The 17,864-nt window shown below is 40.0% G+C and overlaps 1 protein-coding gene and 1 pseudogene across 8 annotated transcripts in view; one reads left to right on the forward strand and one right to left on the reverse strand.

The window, feature by feature from the left end:
• MTA3 (metastasis associated 1 family member 3) overlaps positions 1-17,864 on the reverse strand; it is a 159,243-nt gene that overhangs the window by 34,083 nt on the left and 107,296 nt on the right. For all 8 annotated transcript variants that reach the window (XR_009054597.1, XM_057740918.1, XM_057740913.1 and 5 more), the window contains one exon: positions 14,674-14,862. Coding sequence is in view for 7 of the 8 variants with exons in the window: in XM_057740918.1 (XP_057596901.1) it covers positions 14,674-14,862 (189 nt within the window). In the remaining variant the exon portion in view is untranslated. The remainder of the gene's footprint in view (positions 1-14,673; positions 14,863-17,864) is intronic.
• LOC130856504 (nucleophosmin-like) lies at positions 3,804-4,639 on the forward strand (annotated as a pseudogene).

Raw genomic sequence — 17,864 nt, forward strand, 5'->3', positions numbered from 1 at the left:
TACAGGAACAGATAGGCACAGCTGGCATTTGGATTGCAGTTAAAGCAAATGCAATTTTCTCCAATTTAACAAGCAATCTAATGGAGCTGAAAGTGTCTGAGAGGTGGTGCTAAGGAGCTGACTGCGGGAAGACCTCATAGGACAGCTGAGACACAGTCTCCTAGGGTTTTAGGCAAGCCAAGACCGCTTATCTCCTAATGATTCTTCTTTTGGGAAATAGCCCTTGGCATGCAATTTACCTGGAAGCCTGAGAAAAGAAAACCAAGCGACCCTGTAACCTGAGCTTCCTCATGAACCAGATTTTATCTAAGCCATAAAGTCCTGATCAGCTGTACTCAGCACCACCACACTCTCATCAAGGAGGAGTGTAGGTCATATCTCAGTGTGTCTACTCCTGATGTAGTATCATTTCTCCTTCAACCCTCACTCAGCCTTCGCGGGAGTTCCCTACGACACGTCCACTGAGGAGGAAAAAATCCGTGTGGCAGATGGCTCTGCATGATGTACTGGCACCATTTGGGATTACTCTGTTGCAGCATGTCAGCCCCAAGCAGGAGTGATTCTGAAGCACAGTGAAGACTGGAGAGCCTTTTGGAGGACAGAACATTAGAGTGGACATCTGGTTTCCTACTCTGAGTTGCGAGAGAGATGGCCAGAGGTACAAATCCATACCCATCCGTGGACAACGGTTATTTACTTGTCACAATGGTCAGGGACTTAAAAGGAATCAGATTAGAGGACTGGTAACAATGAGGCTTAGAAAGGAGGTTTGTGGAACAGACTTCTGGTCTGAGGGTGGGCCTGGGTGTGAGGATATTTGAGCCCCCATGCTCACAAAGGCTCCTCTGCAAAGGAGCTTTCTCATTCCTCTGTTGGATAAGATGATCTCTACAGCTATCAGCCAGCCTCTTTCCCCAGCCACCCAATGACTGCTCAACGGACACATAAACAAAATGGCACACACGTGTGGATGCCACCACAGGGATGTCCTCTCATGGATTCTGATCTGATTACTCCAAGCGTCTAATCTGCAAGGAACAGAGTACACTGGGCCTCCGACATGGCACCACTGCCGGTAACATGTCAGTTAGAAGAGACTCTCAGCATCCTGGAATAGCAGTTATCTGTCTTCATTGAACGGACAATTATTCTAGATATGATTTGCCTTTTCTGCCTGAAATGCACTGGCTAGCAATACCACACACAGACTAATGAATGACTTATTCCCACAGAAAACCACTTTTAACCGGGGCCCAGAACCTGTAGGAATGAAGGTTTGGGTCACTCCACCAGACTAAGAACTCTGGCCACCTAAGATACTGAGGGGAGATACCTAAGACATCTAAGATACCGGGGCAGGGGTGGGGTGGGGTGTCGGGGTCTATTTTGAACGACAATGAAGGCCTCAGGAAGCGTTTCACAAAGGGAGAAAGAAAGACTAAAGAAGCTATCTATATTTCCTTCCTTGCTCCGTATAATTGTTTTCCTTCTGCACTCAATTCCCTTTCCATTTTTATATAAGGTCTGTTGGTGGTGGTGTTTTTACCTTTATAACAATGCAGAAGTTACAAGCTATACAGACAGGGTTGTGGCTAAAACAGAAGAAGAATAAACATCAACCAGAGATGGATGCTGTGACATTAATTAAGCCTCCCCACTTAAGGAAATAGTACCATGTTTTCTAATGATTCAGGGATAATTACTATTGTTTAAAAGTTGACGTATGGAAAGGAAGCATGTACAGAAGGCAAGGATGGATGGTAAGTAGTCAAAGAAGTGGGTGGTGGCAGAAACTGTACACTCATGTCCAACTTGCTTCCAGCTCACCTTCCTTGAAGCTCTAACTACATTTTCCCCAGATACTCTTGAACAAGGATGCAGACATACAGGCCAGGTTTGGCCAAGCTGACAAACATGAATGACATTGAGATACAGAAGTCAGCAACATGAGAATAAGGCTGCATGCAGGGAGACTGGAGAGTTTGGCAAGAACAATGGCTGAGATACCATGTTCTTCTGCGGCATCTGTGTTGACCTTTCTGTCGTCCATGCTTGACATCATGGATTCCAAGCAGCAGATGGCATGGGCCTTTCCACTGTTTCTGGAAGTGTAGCATCCAAACTTGGTTCTCTAGTCGTCCCAGAGATTTTATGAGAACCTAATATCCTATATGCCTTTTGGTTTAAATTACATATAATGAATTCTGTACTTAGCAACTAAGAACCCTGACTAATGTAACCAAAATATCTAACCTTTATTCTAAACAAGATGAGGTTGAGTTTCTCTCACTTATAATCAAAAGCACTCTAATACAAAATGGGTAAAAAGTGGGGTGTTCTAAGATTAGACCCTAGATACGGGGCACTTACTGACAGAGTCACAGCAGAACAGAAACCAAGCAAGACTGGTGGGCAGAGGCAGCAGAGGCTGTGGTGGGGCTCCTGCTAGAGCGCTGCCACTGTGGGGTTAGGTGCTGCTCCCAGCTTCACAAGTCCTGGCTGGACCAGGCATGGCAACATGGGTCCCTGGCCCTTCTGGAAGCCTGTTAGCCTTCTGACACCCTTTAATAAATTTCTTTCTCCTCAAACTAGCTCACTCAAGTGGATTCTGTTGTCTCTAACTATGACTTGCTCAGTATCCTTTGCAACTTCCTCGTCGTTCATTTTCTTATGCTGCAAAGCCTAAAATCCAAATGTTATATTTCCAAGACCTCCTTGGATTTATTTCTGCCAGTCAGATGTATAAGACAAATTCAGAAGTGAATTAAGCAGGCATCGAGTGGATGATGCACAAGGGATCCGTTTTGCTGCAGTAGAAGTAGGAGGCACAAAATTGTTCTAGAGCCAATGACTCTGTTAGAAGTTTCCTGTCTCAAGATCATGGCTAAAGTAGTGTGATCCTGGCTCAGAAGGTAACCCAGCAGCTTCTCAATTTCCAGATGGGGCAGAGGTAAGAGCTCACTTGTGGAACCATTTCTGTGGGATTATTCTAAGATCCAGCTTGAGCCTACTTCTCCAACCCTGTCAATGATTTTAAGTATCTAATTTCTAAAGGTAAATCTCATTCTGTTTAAAATAGCCCCTACATTTTCTTATCTGCAAGTGAAGTCTAAATGACACAAGAGCCAGGAAATACCCTTTGCTGAAAGGGGTTTCTATGGCAAAGGACTCCACTGTATGAAGGGAGAAGGACTGCTATTTTGTACTTTGAATTCCTCTGCATATTTCAGGTCCTGTTTAGGCTGTAGAAATCCACAAGAGAATGTCATCCCCACTCTAAAGATGAAGAAAGAAATAGATAGTTCAGAAAACCACATCAACTCTTTAGTCCATCAGAGAGCTAAGATTACAAGACAATCACCTGAACTAAATTCCCAAGCCACTCCAAGGAGAGACAGGACTCATTACCTATATTTACTTTGGCAGAGCATAAAAGAAACAGGTGATGAAGAAAAACAAAGGTAAGAACAACAAAAAATTTACCAAATTATTAAAGGTCAATAGTGGGCTAGGACAACTGTTTAGCATCTGTGGAAGCTCTAGACACAAGGGGAATCCAAACACATTTGGCAGAGATCTCCATCAGGTGTTCATCAGAAAGAACTGAGCCAGTGCCCGAGACCTGAGAAATCCCCCATTGGTGGTGGTGGAAACTGATGGTGGAAGAGAGACAGAAACGGTAAATTTTTTAAAAATAAGTAACAATAGCCCTGGTGTGATTCCATCCTGCGTGGCCGTTCTTCGGGACAGTAGTCATTTATCTCTGTCTCCTTCTCTCCCACCTAAGTGCGTGCCACCAACCCATGGAAGAGTCGATGGACATGGACATGAGTCCTCTGAGGCCCCAGAACTATCTTTTCAGTTGTGAACTAAAGGCCGACAAAGATCATCACTTTAAGGTGGATAACGATGAAAATGAGCACCAGTCATCTTTAAGAACGGTCAGTTGAGGGGCTGGGGCAAAGGATGAATCGCACACTGTTGAAGCAGAGGCGACGAATTATGAAGGCAGTCCAATTAAAGTAACACTGGCAACTTTGAAAATGTCTGTACAGCCAACGGTTTCTCTTGGGGGCTCTGAAATAACACCACCTGTGGTCTTACGGTTGAAGTGTGGTTCAGGGCCTGTGCACATTAGTGGGCAGCACTTAGTAGCTGTGGAGGAGGATGCAGAGTCAGAAGATGAAGAGGAGGAGGATGTGAAACTCCTAAATATATCTGGAAAGTGTTCTGCCCCTGGAAGTGGTAGCAGAAACAAGTAAAACTTGCTGCTGATGAAGATGAAGATGATGCTGACTTTGGTGATGAGGAAGCTGAAGAAAAAGCTCCAGTAGAGAAATCTGTACGAGATCCTCCAGACAAAAATGCACAAAAATCAAATCAGAAAGGAAAAGACTCAAAACCATCAACCCCAAGATTAAAAGGTCAAGAATCCTTCAAAAAACAAGAAAAAACTCCCAAAATGCCGAAAGGACCTAGCTCTGTAGAAGACATGAAAGCAAAAATGCAAGCAAGTATAGAAAAAGGTGGTTCCCTTCCCAAAGTGGAAGCCAAGTTCGTCAATTATATGAAGAACTGTTTCCGGATGACTGACCAGGAAGCTATTCAAGATCTCTGGCAGTGGAGGAAGTCTCTTTAAGAAAAGAGTTTACACAGTTTGTTAAAATTTTCCATCTTATTTCACTTCTGTAACAGTTGATGTGTGGCTGTCCTTTTTAGAATGCAGAGTGAGAACTTGCCCTACCGTGTTTGAAAAATGCTGTCCAGGTTCCTCTGCCAAGAATGTGGTGTCCAAAATGCCTGTTAGTTTTTAAAGATGGAACTCCACCCTTTGCTTGGTTTTAAGTATGTATGGAATGTTATGACAGGACATAGTAGTAGTGGTGGTCAGAGAAATGGAAATGGTGGGGAGACAAAAGTATATACGTGAAATAAACTCAGTATTTTAATTAAAAAAAAAAACCAAGTAACAATAAGTACATAAATATGGGGGGGGGATTAATCTCTTTAAAAGATCACTGATTGCCTAAAGCAAGAAACAGTAATAATGCACTGTGAGACTTAGAACATGCACAGCAATAAACAAAAGCACAAGAATGGGAAGGAGGAACTAGACGTGTACTGTTTCATGGTTCTTATAGTCTATGTGATCTAAGTAGTATTTCACTTGAAGGTAAATTGTGGTATGCTAAAGATGTATATTGTAACCACTAAACAAAAGTTTAATTAGTAAGCCACCAGTAGAGATGAAATGGGAGTCATAAAAATTAATCAAAAGGGGGGAAAGAACAAAGAACAATGGGACAAATGAAAAACTCATAGTAAAATGATGGATTTAAACTGATAATTATATTATTAATAATTAAAGGCAAGTGGTCTAAACACTCCAAGTAAAGGCAGAGATTGTTAGATTGGTTGGGGAAAAAAAAAGATTCAACTGTATTCTGCCTACAAAAAGCCCACTTTGGACATAAATAAAATAAAAGTAAAAGGATGGAAACAAAATAAATCTGGAGTGGTTATTTTAATAGGAGAGAAATTAGACTTTGCCACAAGGAATATTACCCATGGATAAAGAAGCATGATATAAAGATAAAAAGGTCGATTCATCACAAGAACATAACAATCCTAAATGTGTATGTGCCTACCAACAGAGATTCAACATATTTAAAGAATATTATATATATGTGTATATATATATATATATATATATATAGTATATATGTGGTACATATATACAATGGAATATTACTCAGCAAAAACCTACTACAACGGAAAGGAAAGATAGAAAAATCTACAATTACAGCTACAGACTTTTAATACTGCTCTCTCAACAAGTAAGAGAACAAATGGACAGAAAATCAGTAAGGCTCCAGAAGACTTGAACAACACTATCAATAAACTTGACCCAAGTAGCATTTATAGGATATTATACCTAACAGCAAAATATCTGTTCTTTTCAAAACAACATGGCACTTTCACCACAACAAATCATACACTAGGGCAGAATCAATCAAATCTTCAAAATGTAAAATGTGTGTGTGCATGTGTGTTTAACAAAGTATATTTTCTGAACACAACAGAATTAAACTAGAATTCTTAACCAAAAAATACATGGGAAAAAAAACAACCCTACAAATATGTGGAACTCACTTCTAAATAATCCATGGATCAAAAAGGAAACCATGCATCCCAATGTTCACTGCAGCACTACTTACAATAGCCAGGTCACGGAAGAACCTAAATGTCCACCAACAGATGAATGGATAAAGAACATGTAGTACATATATACAATGGAATATTACTCAGCTGTAAAAAAGAATGAAATTGGGACATTTGTAGAGACATGGATGGACCTAGAGACTGTCATACAGAGTGAAGTAAGTCAGAAAGAGAAAAACAAGTATTGTATATTAACGCATATATGCGGAATATAGAAAGATGGTACAGATCAACTAGTTTGCAAGGCAGAAATAGAGACACAGATGTAGAGAACAAACATATGGACACCAAAGGGGGAAAGCTGGGGCGGGGGGGGGGGGTTGTTGGGGTGGGATGGATTGGGAGGTTGGGATTGCCATATATACATTACTAATAAGAAAAAAATATCAAATTGTACACTTTAAATATATGCAGTTTATCGTATGTCAATTATATCTCAATAAAGTTCTTAAAAAAAACAGGAAACCATAAGGAAAAATGAAGGAATGAATATGAACACACAACTTACCAAACTTGGTAAGAGGATGAAGCTAAATAAAGCAGTGCACAGAGGGAACTGACACACCCCCTTCCCTCCATCAGATGTTCAGGAGAAAGAATTGGGACAGAGCAAGAAACCTGCCCGCTGGTGGTGGTACGGGTGTGCACAGTGGCAATCAGCTGCCACTGGGGACCAGGCAAGAAAACCCCTTGCTTCCCAGATCCTTCCCTTAGATCCTTCTCTCATACAAAGCAAAAGTGTCTGCCACTGGAGACAGACTAGAAACCATCCCACCCCAAGTCCCAGGCAAAGTACAGTGGCCAATGGAGGGGGACTGGAAATGTGCTCACATCCAAGAACCCCTGCTAATAAAAGGCTGCACAAGGCAGAGACCAGCTGCCACAAGGGAGCAGGAAGAAGAGCAGAATTGCTGAGGGAACTCCACTCAGGCACACAAAGCCTACTGAAGACTGGGCAGGAACAGGACAACTAAGAAACTCCCTGTGCCCTCACCATGGACCTGCAAAACCATTCTACCAAGGGGAAGGCAAAAATGTGGAGGAAGGCTATACAGTGCAAAGCCTGCTGAGGATGGGACAAGAACATGGAAAAAAACCCATCTGCCTTCCAGGCCCCACAGTAAGCACAGGTAAGACTTTGAAGTCTGTGGATGTTCAGTGCGCCTCCTATTCATCCCACCAGTGAGGGAGTGACCCGCCCCTCAAAACAGTGGAAGGTGGTCAGACATACGACACATGACACCGGAGACAAACTAGATGAGACTGACAGCAGTTTATTAGTCACGTATACTCACGGTCCGGGACACTACACACCACGCAGGGCCACACAGGGGTTGCACTTGGGAATGGTGAGCCCAGTAGGGGCTGTGGACGTGCGATTTTGTGTAACAAGAGGGTGAGGTATGCCCTGGTTCTGGAAGAAGGTTCCCATAGGAGGATGTGATTGGCTTGTGAGAATAATTCTGCCTGCTGGCAGGGAAGTGAAACCCATTAGGTTCAAGGCTGGGTCAGGTGTAGGTGAATTAGCAGAGTGGGGAGCCTTTCCTCCTGGGTGAGGGACATATCTTGCAAGAATGGGGAGATTCAGTAAGCTTCTGGGGCCCTGTGAAGCTCAAAGATATAAAGTCCATACATGAAACATCAGGCCTACCAGTACAGTCGTACACTGAAGGAAACCAGAACAACAATGAAATCCAAACCTGGCCCACTAGAGACTATATTAACATACTAAAGGATCTAGTTGAGAAGGTAGACAACGCACATGAATAGATGGGGAATTTAGAGAGAGATAAAAAAGCATAAAAATATGAATGTTAGGAAAATATGCTATCATATTTGAAGAATTCCTTTAACAAGTTTATCAGTATACTGGACACAGCCAAGAAAAGAATTAGTGCACTAAAAGACAGATCAATACAAATTATCTAAACTAACACACAAACAGCAAATCTCAGCTCTAGGAAACTCAGTGATCTACAAGTAGAGTAATTATAAAGAAAAGCCTACCAGGACACACTGTAGTAGTAAACCAAAAGTAAAGAGAAAATCTACAAAGAAACATTTACATACATAGGAACTTCTCATCAGAAACTACGTAAGCCAGATAGAGAGACTGAAAGAGGAAAAAAAAATTTTTAATGAATTCTATAAAGAATGAAATATCTTTTCAAAGGGGACAGTGAAGTTTTTCAGACAAAGCAGAAGTCATTCTCAGCCAAAAGCTGAGTTCACTGTCAGCCAAAAGTATTTTACCAATACATGGTTACATGAGAAGCCAAGTTTCAAATTAACGATCTAAGCTCCCACCTTAAAAAAATACTAGGAAAAGACAAAGCACATAAGCCCAAAGCAAGCTGAAGGAAAGAAACAATAAACATAAGAGCAGAAATCAATGAATCAGAAAACAGAAAAACCAATCAAATCAAAAACTGGTTCTTTGCAAAGGTCAATAAAATTGATAAACCCCTGGCCAGACTAATGAGGGGAAAAGGAAAGAAAAGCTAAATTACCACTATCAGGAATGTTTGAGAGGGGACATCACTAAAAATCCATCCGACAGAACTTGAAAAGATAATGAAATTATGAACAATTCTGTGATAACAAACGAGACAAAATGGACAGGGAGAGAGAGAAGCCAGCAAGAGAGAGGACATATCGGTCTTTGTAACCCCACAAAAAACAATACTTAGACAGCTATCAACAAATGAAAACTGCCCTGAGAAGATGCAAAAGTCAAAGAAGAACCTACAGCAACACAGTGCAGCAAAAAATGGAAAATGAGTGCACAGAGGGGATCACTGAGGAGATGGACTTTAGCTGAGACATCTGGAAATGGCTAAGAACAAAGAAGGGTGGAGGCTATCAGAGTATAAGCCACACACTGGATACCACTGCAGCCACCAGTGGCCTGCTCTGCAGAGGAGCCTGGCCGCCCTGGTCACTGAGGACCTTGGCTGAGCCCAAGACAGTGTGGAACCCCTACAGCTTGCACAGTAGAGGACTCTGTAGTGTTTGCTGGAGTGGACCTCAGCATTTTCCTGTGCAAAAGAAACAGGCAGCTTCTGCCACAGAGGTAACCAAGAGCCATTGCTGCTGCTGGCCTCCTAGAGAAGGCGACCCTGCTGCTGCAATCCTCCTAGAAGACGTGCACACCCCAGACCCCGGCTGCTCCACATGTGCTCACATCACCAGCGGATCACACGCTTCAGTCACTCTGTGAGCACACACACACCACTCCTGGCTCTGGGGCTTATCCAAGCATCCCCATACCTCAGGCACCACTGCCACCATGAGGGCACTCCAAAGCCAGACCCAGAGCCAAGAGATATCCCCTCACCGATGACATGCACTGTGGGAGAAAGAGCGATCAGGAGGTCCCCAGTGGCCTTTGCCACCGAAGACCCCAACAGCCCTCTCTGCTGCAGCAGACATCTGCACCCTTGGCCATTACAATCTTTACGGACACTGACCTCGGCAGATAGAGCTGAATGTGCATTATGCCAATGGGCCTTCCCGGGAGCTGGAACCAATACACTGCACTCACCTGGTGCCCTTGCACCCACCTGCAGGTGAAGGTCTTTCCCGACTAAAACCAGTCTGTAAAGTCTGTAATGTCTGCTCAATCAAATGCACAGAGATTAACACAAGGTTACGAGAAACGTGAAAAATTAAAGAAACATGACATCCCAAAGGAACACAGTAAGTTTCCAGGAACTGACCCCAAAGAAATAGAGATCTAGGATTTTTCTGACAAAGAATTCAGAATTGTCTTAACGAAGCTGAGTGAGCTACAAGAAAATGCAGACAGAAAACTCAATGAAATTAGGAAAACAATACACAAACAAAACAAGAAGTTCAACAGAGAAATTAGAAAACACAAGCATGCTGAAGAGCACAATGAATTAAATGGAGACAACCATGCAGGCCAACAGCAGCAGACTCGATCAAGCAGAAAACCTGTGGACTCAAAGACAGGTCATTAGAAATTATCCAGTCAGAGGAGGAAAAGATAAAAAAAAGAACGGAAAGAGAGTGACTCCAAATACCAGAAAAAGAAGATCACAGCAGAAATAAATGAATAAGAAACAAGGAAAACAACAGAAAAGATCTATAAACTAAGACCTGGTTTTTTGAAAAGATAAACAAAATTGACAAACCACTGTCTAGACTAAGAAAAAAAGAGAAAAGATTGAAATAAACTCAGAAGTGAAAGAGGAGACATTACAAATGATATCACAGAAATATAAAAGGATCCTAAGAGACTACTGTGAACCATTACATGCCAACAAATTGGATAATCTAGGAAAAAAATGATAAATTCCTAGAAATATACAACCTATCCAGACTGAATCATGAAGAAACAGAAAATGTGAACAGGAAACTGAATCAGTGATCAAAAAACTTCCAACAAAGAAAAGCCCAGGACCAGATGACTTCACCAACAGTCAAAGAAGAATTAATGCCAACTCTTCTCCACATCCTCACCAACATTTGCTATCTCTCGTTTTCAAAAAAATAATAGCCATCCTAACAGGTATGAGGCAATATCTCATTGTGGTTTCCCCGGATGATTAGTGATGCTGAACACCTGTGTTTGTTTGTTTTGGCCATACTATGCAGCATGGAGGATCTTAGTTCCCAACTGGGAATCAAATCCATGCCCCCTGCAGTAGAAGCACGGAGTCTTAACCACTGGACAGCCAGGGAAGTCCCTTGAACACCTTTTTATGTATCTGCTTTTCACCAATGAGGATGATGTTAGCTGTAGGCTTGTCATATATGGCCTTTAGGTTTATATATTACTTTACAAGTACAGGGTGGTAAAGGGGAGAGATAATAAGTTAAAAACACCCAAAACAGGGACTTCCCTGGTAGCACAGTGGTTAAGAATCTGCCTGCTAATGCAGGGGGGACAGGGGTTTAATTGCTGGTCCAGGAAGATCCCACATGCCTCAGAGCAACTAAGCCTGTGTACCACAACTACTAAGCCTTCGTTCTAGAGCCCATGAGCCACAACTACTGAGCCTGTGTGCCACAATTACTGAAGCCCACATGCCTAAAACTCATGCTCCACAAGAGAAGCCATGTCAGTGAGAAGCCCATGCACCACAATGAAGGGGTAGTCCCTGCTTGCTGCAACTAGAGAAAACCCGCACGCAGCAATGAAGACCCAACACAGCTAAAAAATAATAAAGTTCTTGATCCAGTAATCCCACTCCTGGGCATATACCCAAAGAAAACCATAATCCCAAAAGAAACATGTACCATAATGTTTATTGCAGCACTATTTACAATAGCCAGGACATGGAAGCAACCTAAATGCCCATCAACAAATGAATGGATAAAGAAGATGTGGCATATATATACAATGGAATATTACTCAGCTATAAAAAGGGATGAGATGGAGCTATATGTCATGAGGTGGACAGACCTACAGTCTGTCATACAGAGTGAAGTAAGTCAGAAAGAGAAAGACAAATATTGTATGCTAACTCACATATATGGAATCTAAAAATGGTACTGATGAACTCAGTGACAAGAACAAGGACGCAGGTGCAGAGAATGGACTGGAGAACTCGAGGTTTGGGAGGGGGCGGGGGGTGAAGGGGAAACTGAGACGAAGCAAGAGAGTAGCACAGACATATATATACTACCAACTATAAAATAGATAGCCAGTGGGAAGTTGTTGTATAACAAAGGGAGTTCAACTCGAGGATGGAAGATGCCTTAGAGGACTGGGATGGGGAGGGTGGGGGGGGACTCGAGGGAGGGTGGGGAGGGAGTCAAGGGAGGGAGGGAATATGGGGATATGTGTATAAATACAGATGATTGAATTTGGTGTACCCCCCCAAAAATAATAAATAAAATTAAAAATAATAATAATAATAAAGTTCTCTTAAAAAAAAAAACACCCAAAACGGGTTTAGCAAATGCAAACTATTATATATAGAATGGATAAACAAGGTCCTGCTGTATAGCACAGGGAACCATATTCAATATTCTGTGATAAATCATAATGGAAAAGAATATTTTAAAAAATCTATACATATGTATAATTGAATCACTTTGCTATACAGAAGAAATTAACACATTGTAAATCAACTATATTGCAATTAAAAAAATAAATAAAGCAAAGGCTAAAGATTTAAACAAACACCCAAAACTACAGAAAACACAAACCCTTTGAATAGTTAGCCTCCTGATGGTCTATCTTCTTTAAGGTTTTTGACACTGGGGGCCAACTCCAGTCTCCAAAATACAACAAACATAGTGTAGGCTGGCTTATCAACAAGCGTTCTTACTACCTTCAGAAAAACTAATTTATATATCATGCCACAAATTTACAAGAATTTTGTTAGATCATGAAGGTAACAAAAACCCACCTAGCAGCAGTATTGCTGTTACACTCGTTTTCACACTGTTATTTTACATCCTAGAATGCCAGCCTCTATGTCCAAGTATAATGCACCAAGCTACTGTTCAGAGTTATTTCCTAGTCCTGTATTAAGTGCCCAGGAGGGCTGTCTAAAAGTTTCACACCTCAGTGTACACCCGTCAATCTGCTGTTCTCTCCCTTTGCCTTGAGAGGTCCAGCTAAAATGCCAGTTAACTCCGTGAAGACACTCCTGAGTTGACTGGCACAACAAATAGTTCCCTTCCCACCACTTCCATAATATTTGTTCTTACTACTAATGGAAATAATTACATTATATTTTACTTGAGGGCTTTTCTTTCCATCTCTTGATCGTGACTATGAATCACTCCCTAAAGTAAGGACCACATTGCATTTCTGATGCATGCCTAGTGCACACCTGAGGGCCTGGTATTTTGCAGGTACTCAGTAAACATCTGTTGAACTGAACTGAGTCCCCAGTGATTACCAGGACATAAAATGAGCATGTCACACTCAGTGCAGGGAAAAGTAGTTTCACTTTAGTGTTTCTTGATTCTACTCCTTTATCAGACCTGCAGACTTTTTTCTTTAGGGGGTTTTGTTTTTGTGGTTTCTATTTAGTGGTGTAGATATATTATATTAGTAACATTGCACTGCTGTGTTATTCTGACCATCTGAAGCTAAATGCCACCAATGCATTTTAAATTCCCAGCTGCACATCCTATAAACTGAAACCATGACATATAACAATCTGGGTGTGAGTGAAGTTTTGCCAAAACAAATGCCCATGATACCAACAGCTTTAATTATCATGTTTAGGATTTAATAAATCAACTCATATTGATAAGTAATATTTTCCTTCAGAAATAATTAAAAATAGATGCAACAACATACAAGGCAGGATACTAGCTCATAGTTTATAGAGTCTATACTACTTCATAGTCTATAAAGAGTCTATTTTCATCATTTTTTAAAAAAGAATGGCTGCTATAGAAAGCTATTTACAAACTTCGCAAATAGAAATGTCCCCATTTCAAAGAGATCATAAGCTTAATCAAATAGAGCAATTCCATAAATACAAAGGAAGTACATAATAGTAGACAAGATTACCTAGTATTTAGAACACAAGTAAGATCCTGCATATCATCAAGAAGGGTAAAGACTGAAAACCCATAAAGCGGGGCTTCCCTGGTGGCGCAGTGGTTAAGAATCTATCTGCCAATGCAGGGGACACAGGTTCGATCCCTGCTCCAGGAAGATCCCACATGTCATGGAGCAACTAAGCCCATGAGCCACAACTACTGAGCCTGTGCTGTAGAGCCCGTGAGGCACAACTACTGAGCACGTGTGCTGCAACTACTGAAGCCGCGTGCCTAGAGCCCACGCTTGGCAACAAGAGAAGCCACCGCAAAGAGGAGCCCACATACCACAACGAAGGGTAGCCCCCACCCCACTCTCCACAACTAGAGAAAGCCCGTGTGCAGCAACGAAAACCCAACACAGCCAATAAATAAATAAATAAATAAATAAATTTAAAAGAGAGAGAAAGAAAGAAAGAAAAAAAGAAGGGAAGGAAGGAAGGAAGGAAGCCCATAAAGCAAATTCTCCTGCTCTGCTTGGTACAGGTTGTTTCTATATTAGAGGTCTGTATCAAATTCAGGCTCAACGATCAATAAGATAACTAGAGAAATATCGAAGGTCTAAAGAAGAGCAACAAGCTTAAAAAGCAGAGATCAGAAATATTTCACGCAAATGGTTAGAAAACCTGTGCATATTTTTAAACCTGGAATTCAGAGAGAGGTGAAGAGGATTCATTCATATTGCCAAGGTTTATAGCAAGAACTCGGGGCCTCCTGACCCTGGTCTTACTCACAATTACTTCTCAAGACAAATGTCAGTTTCTCCCTCCACAAAACTGGCCTGTATTCTATATTGAGAAGATAAAAATTACTAAGTCACAGGCTTGCTAGATGAATAGTTTAAGGTTTATCAAATTTTTAAAACAGATAAAATATTCCCACCCCAACATTTTATTTAATTCACAATTTTCTACTTACAAAGTCTTGACGTATGTCGTTGAAGTCTTTGCCATATTTTTCCAGTGCCTCTTCAAATAAACTAGCTTCAGAAGCCGACCATTCTTCCATTTCATCTCTGCATAAAACAGGTCCCCCGAGTGGTACTAAGACACTAATTGCGCTGCTTAAATCATAGCTGTGCCTATACAATGTATCCATAGCATGAAACTAAAAAAAAAACCCAAAGAAAATGAAAAGATGAGCCAGAAATGTAAACTTGCTAGATTGATTAAGAACAGAAATATTAAAATACATGATGCAGTTAATTAGCAACAATATACTTAGTATTTACTTTTTTAGTAACAATTAAAAAAAATTTAAACGGACTTATTCAATTATTTAAAACATCACTTATTGCTTTTAAGAAAATGTTGATTTGTATCTTTTAAGGTGTGTATTTTTTTAAAATACATTCGTTTGTTACAGCAACCTAACTATGAAGATCTAGGACCTCCAGGAATTAAAATGAGAACCCAGTAAATTTCATCATCCTTTTGGTTAAAAGTGCCAGAGTCACTTCAGCTATTATATAAGGTTGGCGCAGTCTTCCTTGACAAGGGAAAAATATGTAGACAGAGGATGTATCAGAGAGTGAGAAAAAATATTCTCAGGTTGGATTAAGAGAATGATATAGTAAGAAAGAGAGACGGAGAATGAAACAGAATGATGGTTAAGACAAAATTACACATCCATGTTAAACAAAACAAACAAAATTATATATCCACATAAAATATAGTAACTTGGTTGAAATTCTGTAAGGCCAAGAATAGATGGCCAGGCTTGCTTGGAACAGCTACCTAGGCCAGTGTGGATTTCATATATCTTTCAAGAGTAGGTGATTTGAAAGGAGAAAAGATAGATTAGGATAATACAATTGGCTTCTTTCAAAAGTACCTTGGGTCTAGCTTATTTTAAAAAGATTTGTTCATAATATGCATGCATATTTGTATGTATAGCAGAAAAACTGTAGGACAGGACAGTCAGTTCTTGTGTCTGGATAAGCATATAGGTGTGGCACAACTTTAGTTGGTGACCAAATCCTTGCCAAGTGAGAACTAGTTCTGTTTAAACTTCCTAACATGTGAAAGCCAAGTCTTAACACCTTTTACACAAAGTATCTTCTGATAAGTATTAAAAATTTCATAAATGAGGACAGAGTCACATCTACTTTTCTTAAAAATTTAGCTTATAAGTGAACCTGAAATATCTGGTAGGGGACAGTGGACAGTTCCCTACCAGTACAAAAGCATAAAATAAGCTCAAATATCAACTAACATCTATTAAAGAGAAAAAATGATTGGCTAAAATACACATTAAAAATATGTATTTACACTGTAATACATACATTAAGATACCAAATATGAATTTGTTGACAGAGCTAAAGGCAGGATTTAGGGCATGATTAGGAACAGTAACTAACTGCTTTAACAAGGGCTGACATCTCCCCTAAAATAAATCATTGGATTCCACAAAACAAAAGCAAGTAGGGATTTCATTATCAATTTCCTAATTATAATCACAGCTAAGACCATACCAACCATGCGTAGTCTTTTGCTACATGTGTCACAATCATAGAATAATAAGTTCAACTTTCAAGTGAATTTCCTGTCCCCCTTCTGCAGCAGGGGTTACAAAAATGTTAGAATTGATGTTGATTCTTCCCTTGTGCTCTGCAAACTTCAGAATCAACTGAACTCCACTTCTCTAGCTAACCTCACGTGACAGATTCAGCAGTTTAACTGTATGTACACTGTTATACACTCTGACACCATCCCCAAAACTAAAAAACTATTGTTCCTAGATAACTGATCTATGAAAATGCAAAGATCAACGGTATTTAGGATCTCTTCAATTAATAATATATCTCCATAAACGATTATTTTTAAAACTCCTAAATTTACAGTGGATAACTAAAAAAAATTTTTAATGGTATTCAACATCAATAATTACACAAATTAACTGTGCTGCTGAGATTCCTCAGGAGGTACAAGTAATTTTTATAACGAACAGGTGCTCTGAAAGTAAAAGTCACAGAATTAAATGTTTTTCTCAGCTGATATTATAACAACTACTCAAAGCATGAATGGATTTTCAGTCTTTTGTTCACGTTAGATGAATGCAAATGCCTTTCTTATGCACTTTTAAAAATGATGATGGGCTATTATCTAATAAGGCTTCAAAGTACCAAAGTAATATCCTAGTCTTTATAAGTGATTGTAACCAAAAATCCCAAGTGATAAGGTTGTTTTAAAGGTTCTGTTCTTTACAGAGTGTGTGTTACTGAACACTGAAGTAAGCATTTGCTTTTGAGGACTAGCTCCTGCACTGTGTCACAAACCAAACGGAAAGAATGAGTCAGACTAAGGCTGACCACAGCTATGAAACCTCCATATAGCCCACACATTTACACCACAGCCCAAAGGAAAGTGTAGTAATGATTAGTATGTATAGAAAATAAACATCCCATGAGACACAGGCACGGTGGAATGCCTAAGGAATAATTATGTTAAAAATCAATGACCAGCTTCACAAAGGGTAAAGGATCACATTATTTGCTAGGAGTCTATATTAACTCCATCTTTCTGACATACATAGAAGCTTCTTCTGAATGAACTTTTGTATAGTCTAATCCAAACCTAAAAAGCTAAGTAAAACACAAAATATACTTTCTAAAACAGAAGAGACAACATCCAGTGAAGACTCACAGAAATAAGCTAAGAAAACACATAGGAGTTTGACAATATAACCAACAACTTATAGTTTATCAGTTAAGATAAAAACTCACAGAGCTAGACATATAAGAGAACATACTGATTGATTCCATTTATATGAATTTTGAGAAAAATAATTTATGATGAGAGATGTCAGAATAATGATTACCTCAGAAGGGAAGATCATTGACTGGGAAGAAGCATGGGAAAACTTGTCACCTAGATCTGTGTGGTGGCTATATGGATGTAGACATATGTAAAAACTTGTAAGCTGTGCACCTAAGTGTACTTAATACACTTTATTATACGTATACCTCAAATTAAAATAAGATAAAGAACCTGAAACTGAAAATCCTCCCTCCAGATAAATACTTTGCAAAGATACCATCTTTTCAATAGCGATACAGATACACACAAATCCATTCAGATCTAAATTTTAAAAATCATAAGAACTGAGCA

Source organism: Hippopotamus amphibius, chromosome 7 (assembly GCF_030028045.1).
Source record: "Hippopotamus amphibius kiboko isolate mHipAmp2 chromosome 7, mHipAmp2.hap2, whole genome shotgun sequence".
Taxonomy (NCBI): domain Eukaryota; kingdom Metazoa; phylum Chordata; class Mammalia; order Artiodactyla; family Hippopotamidae; genus Hippopotamus; species Hippopotamus amphibius.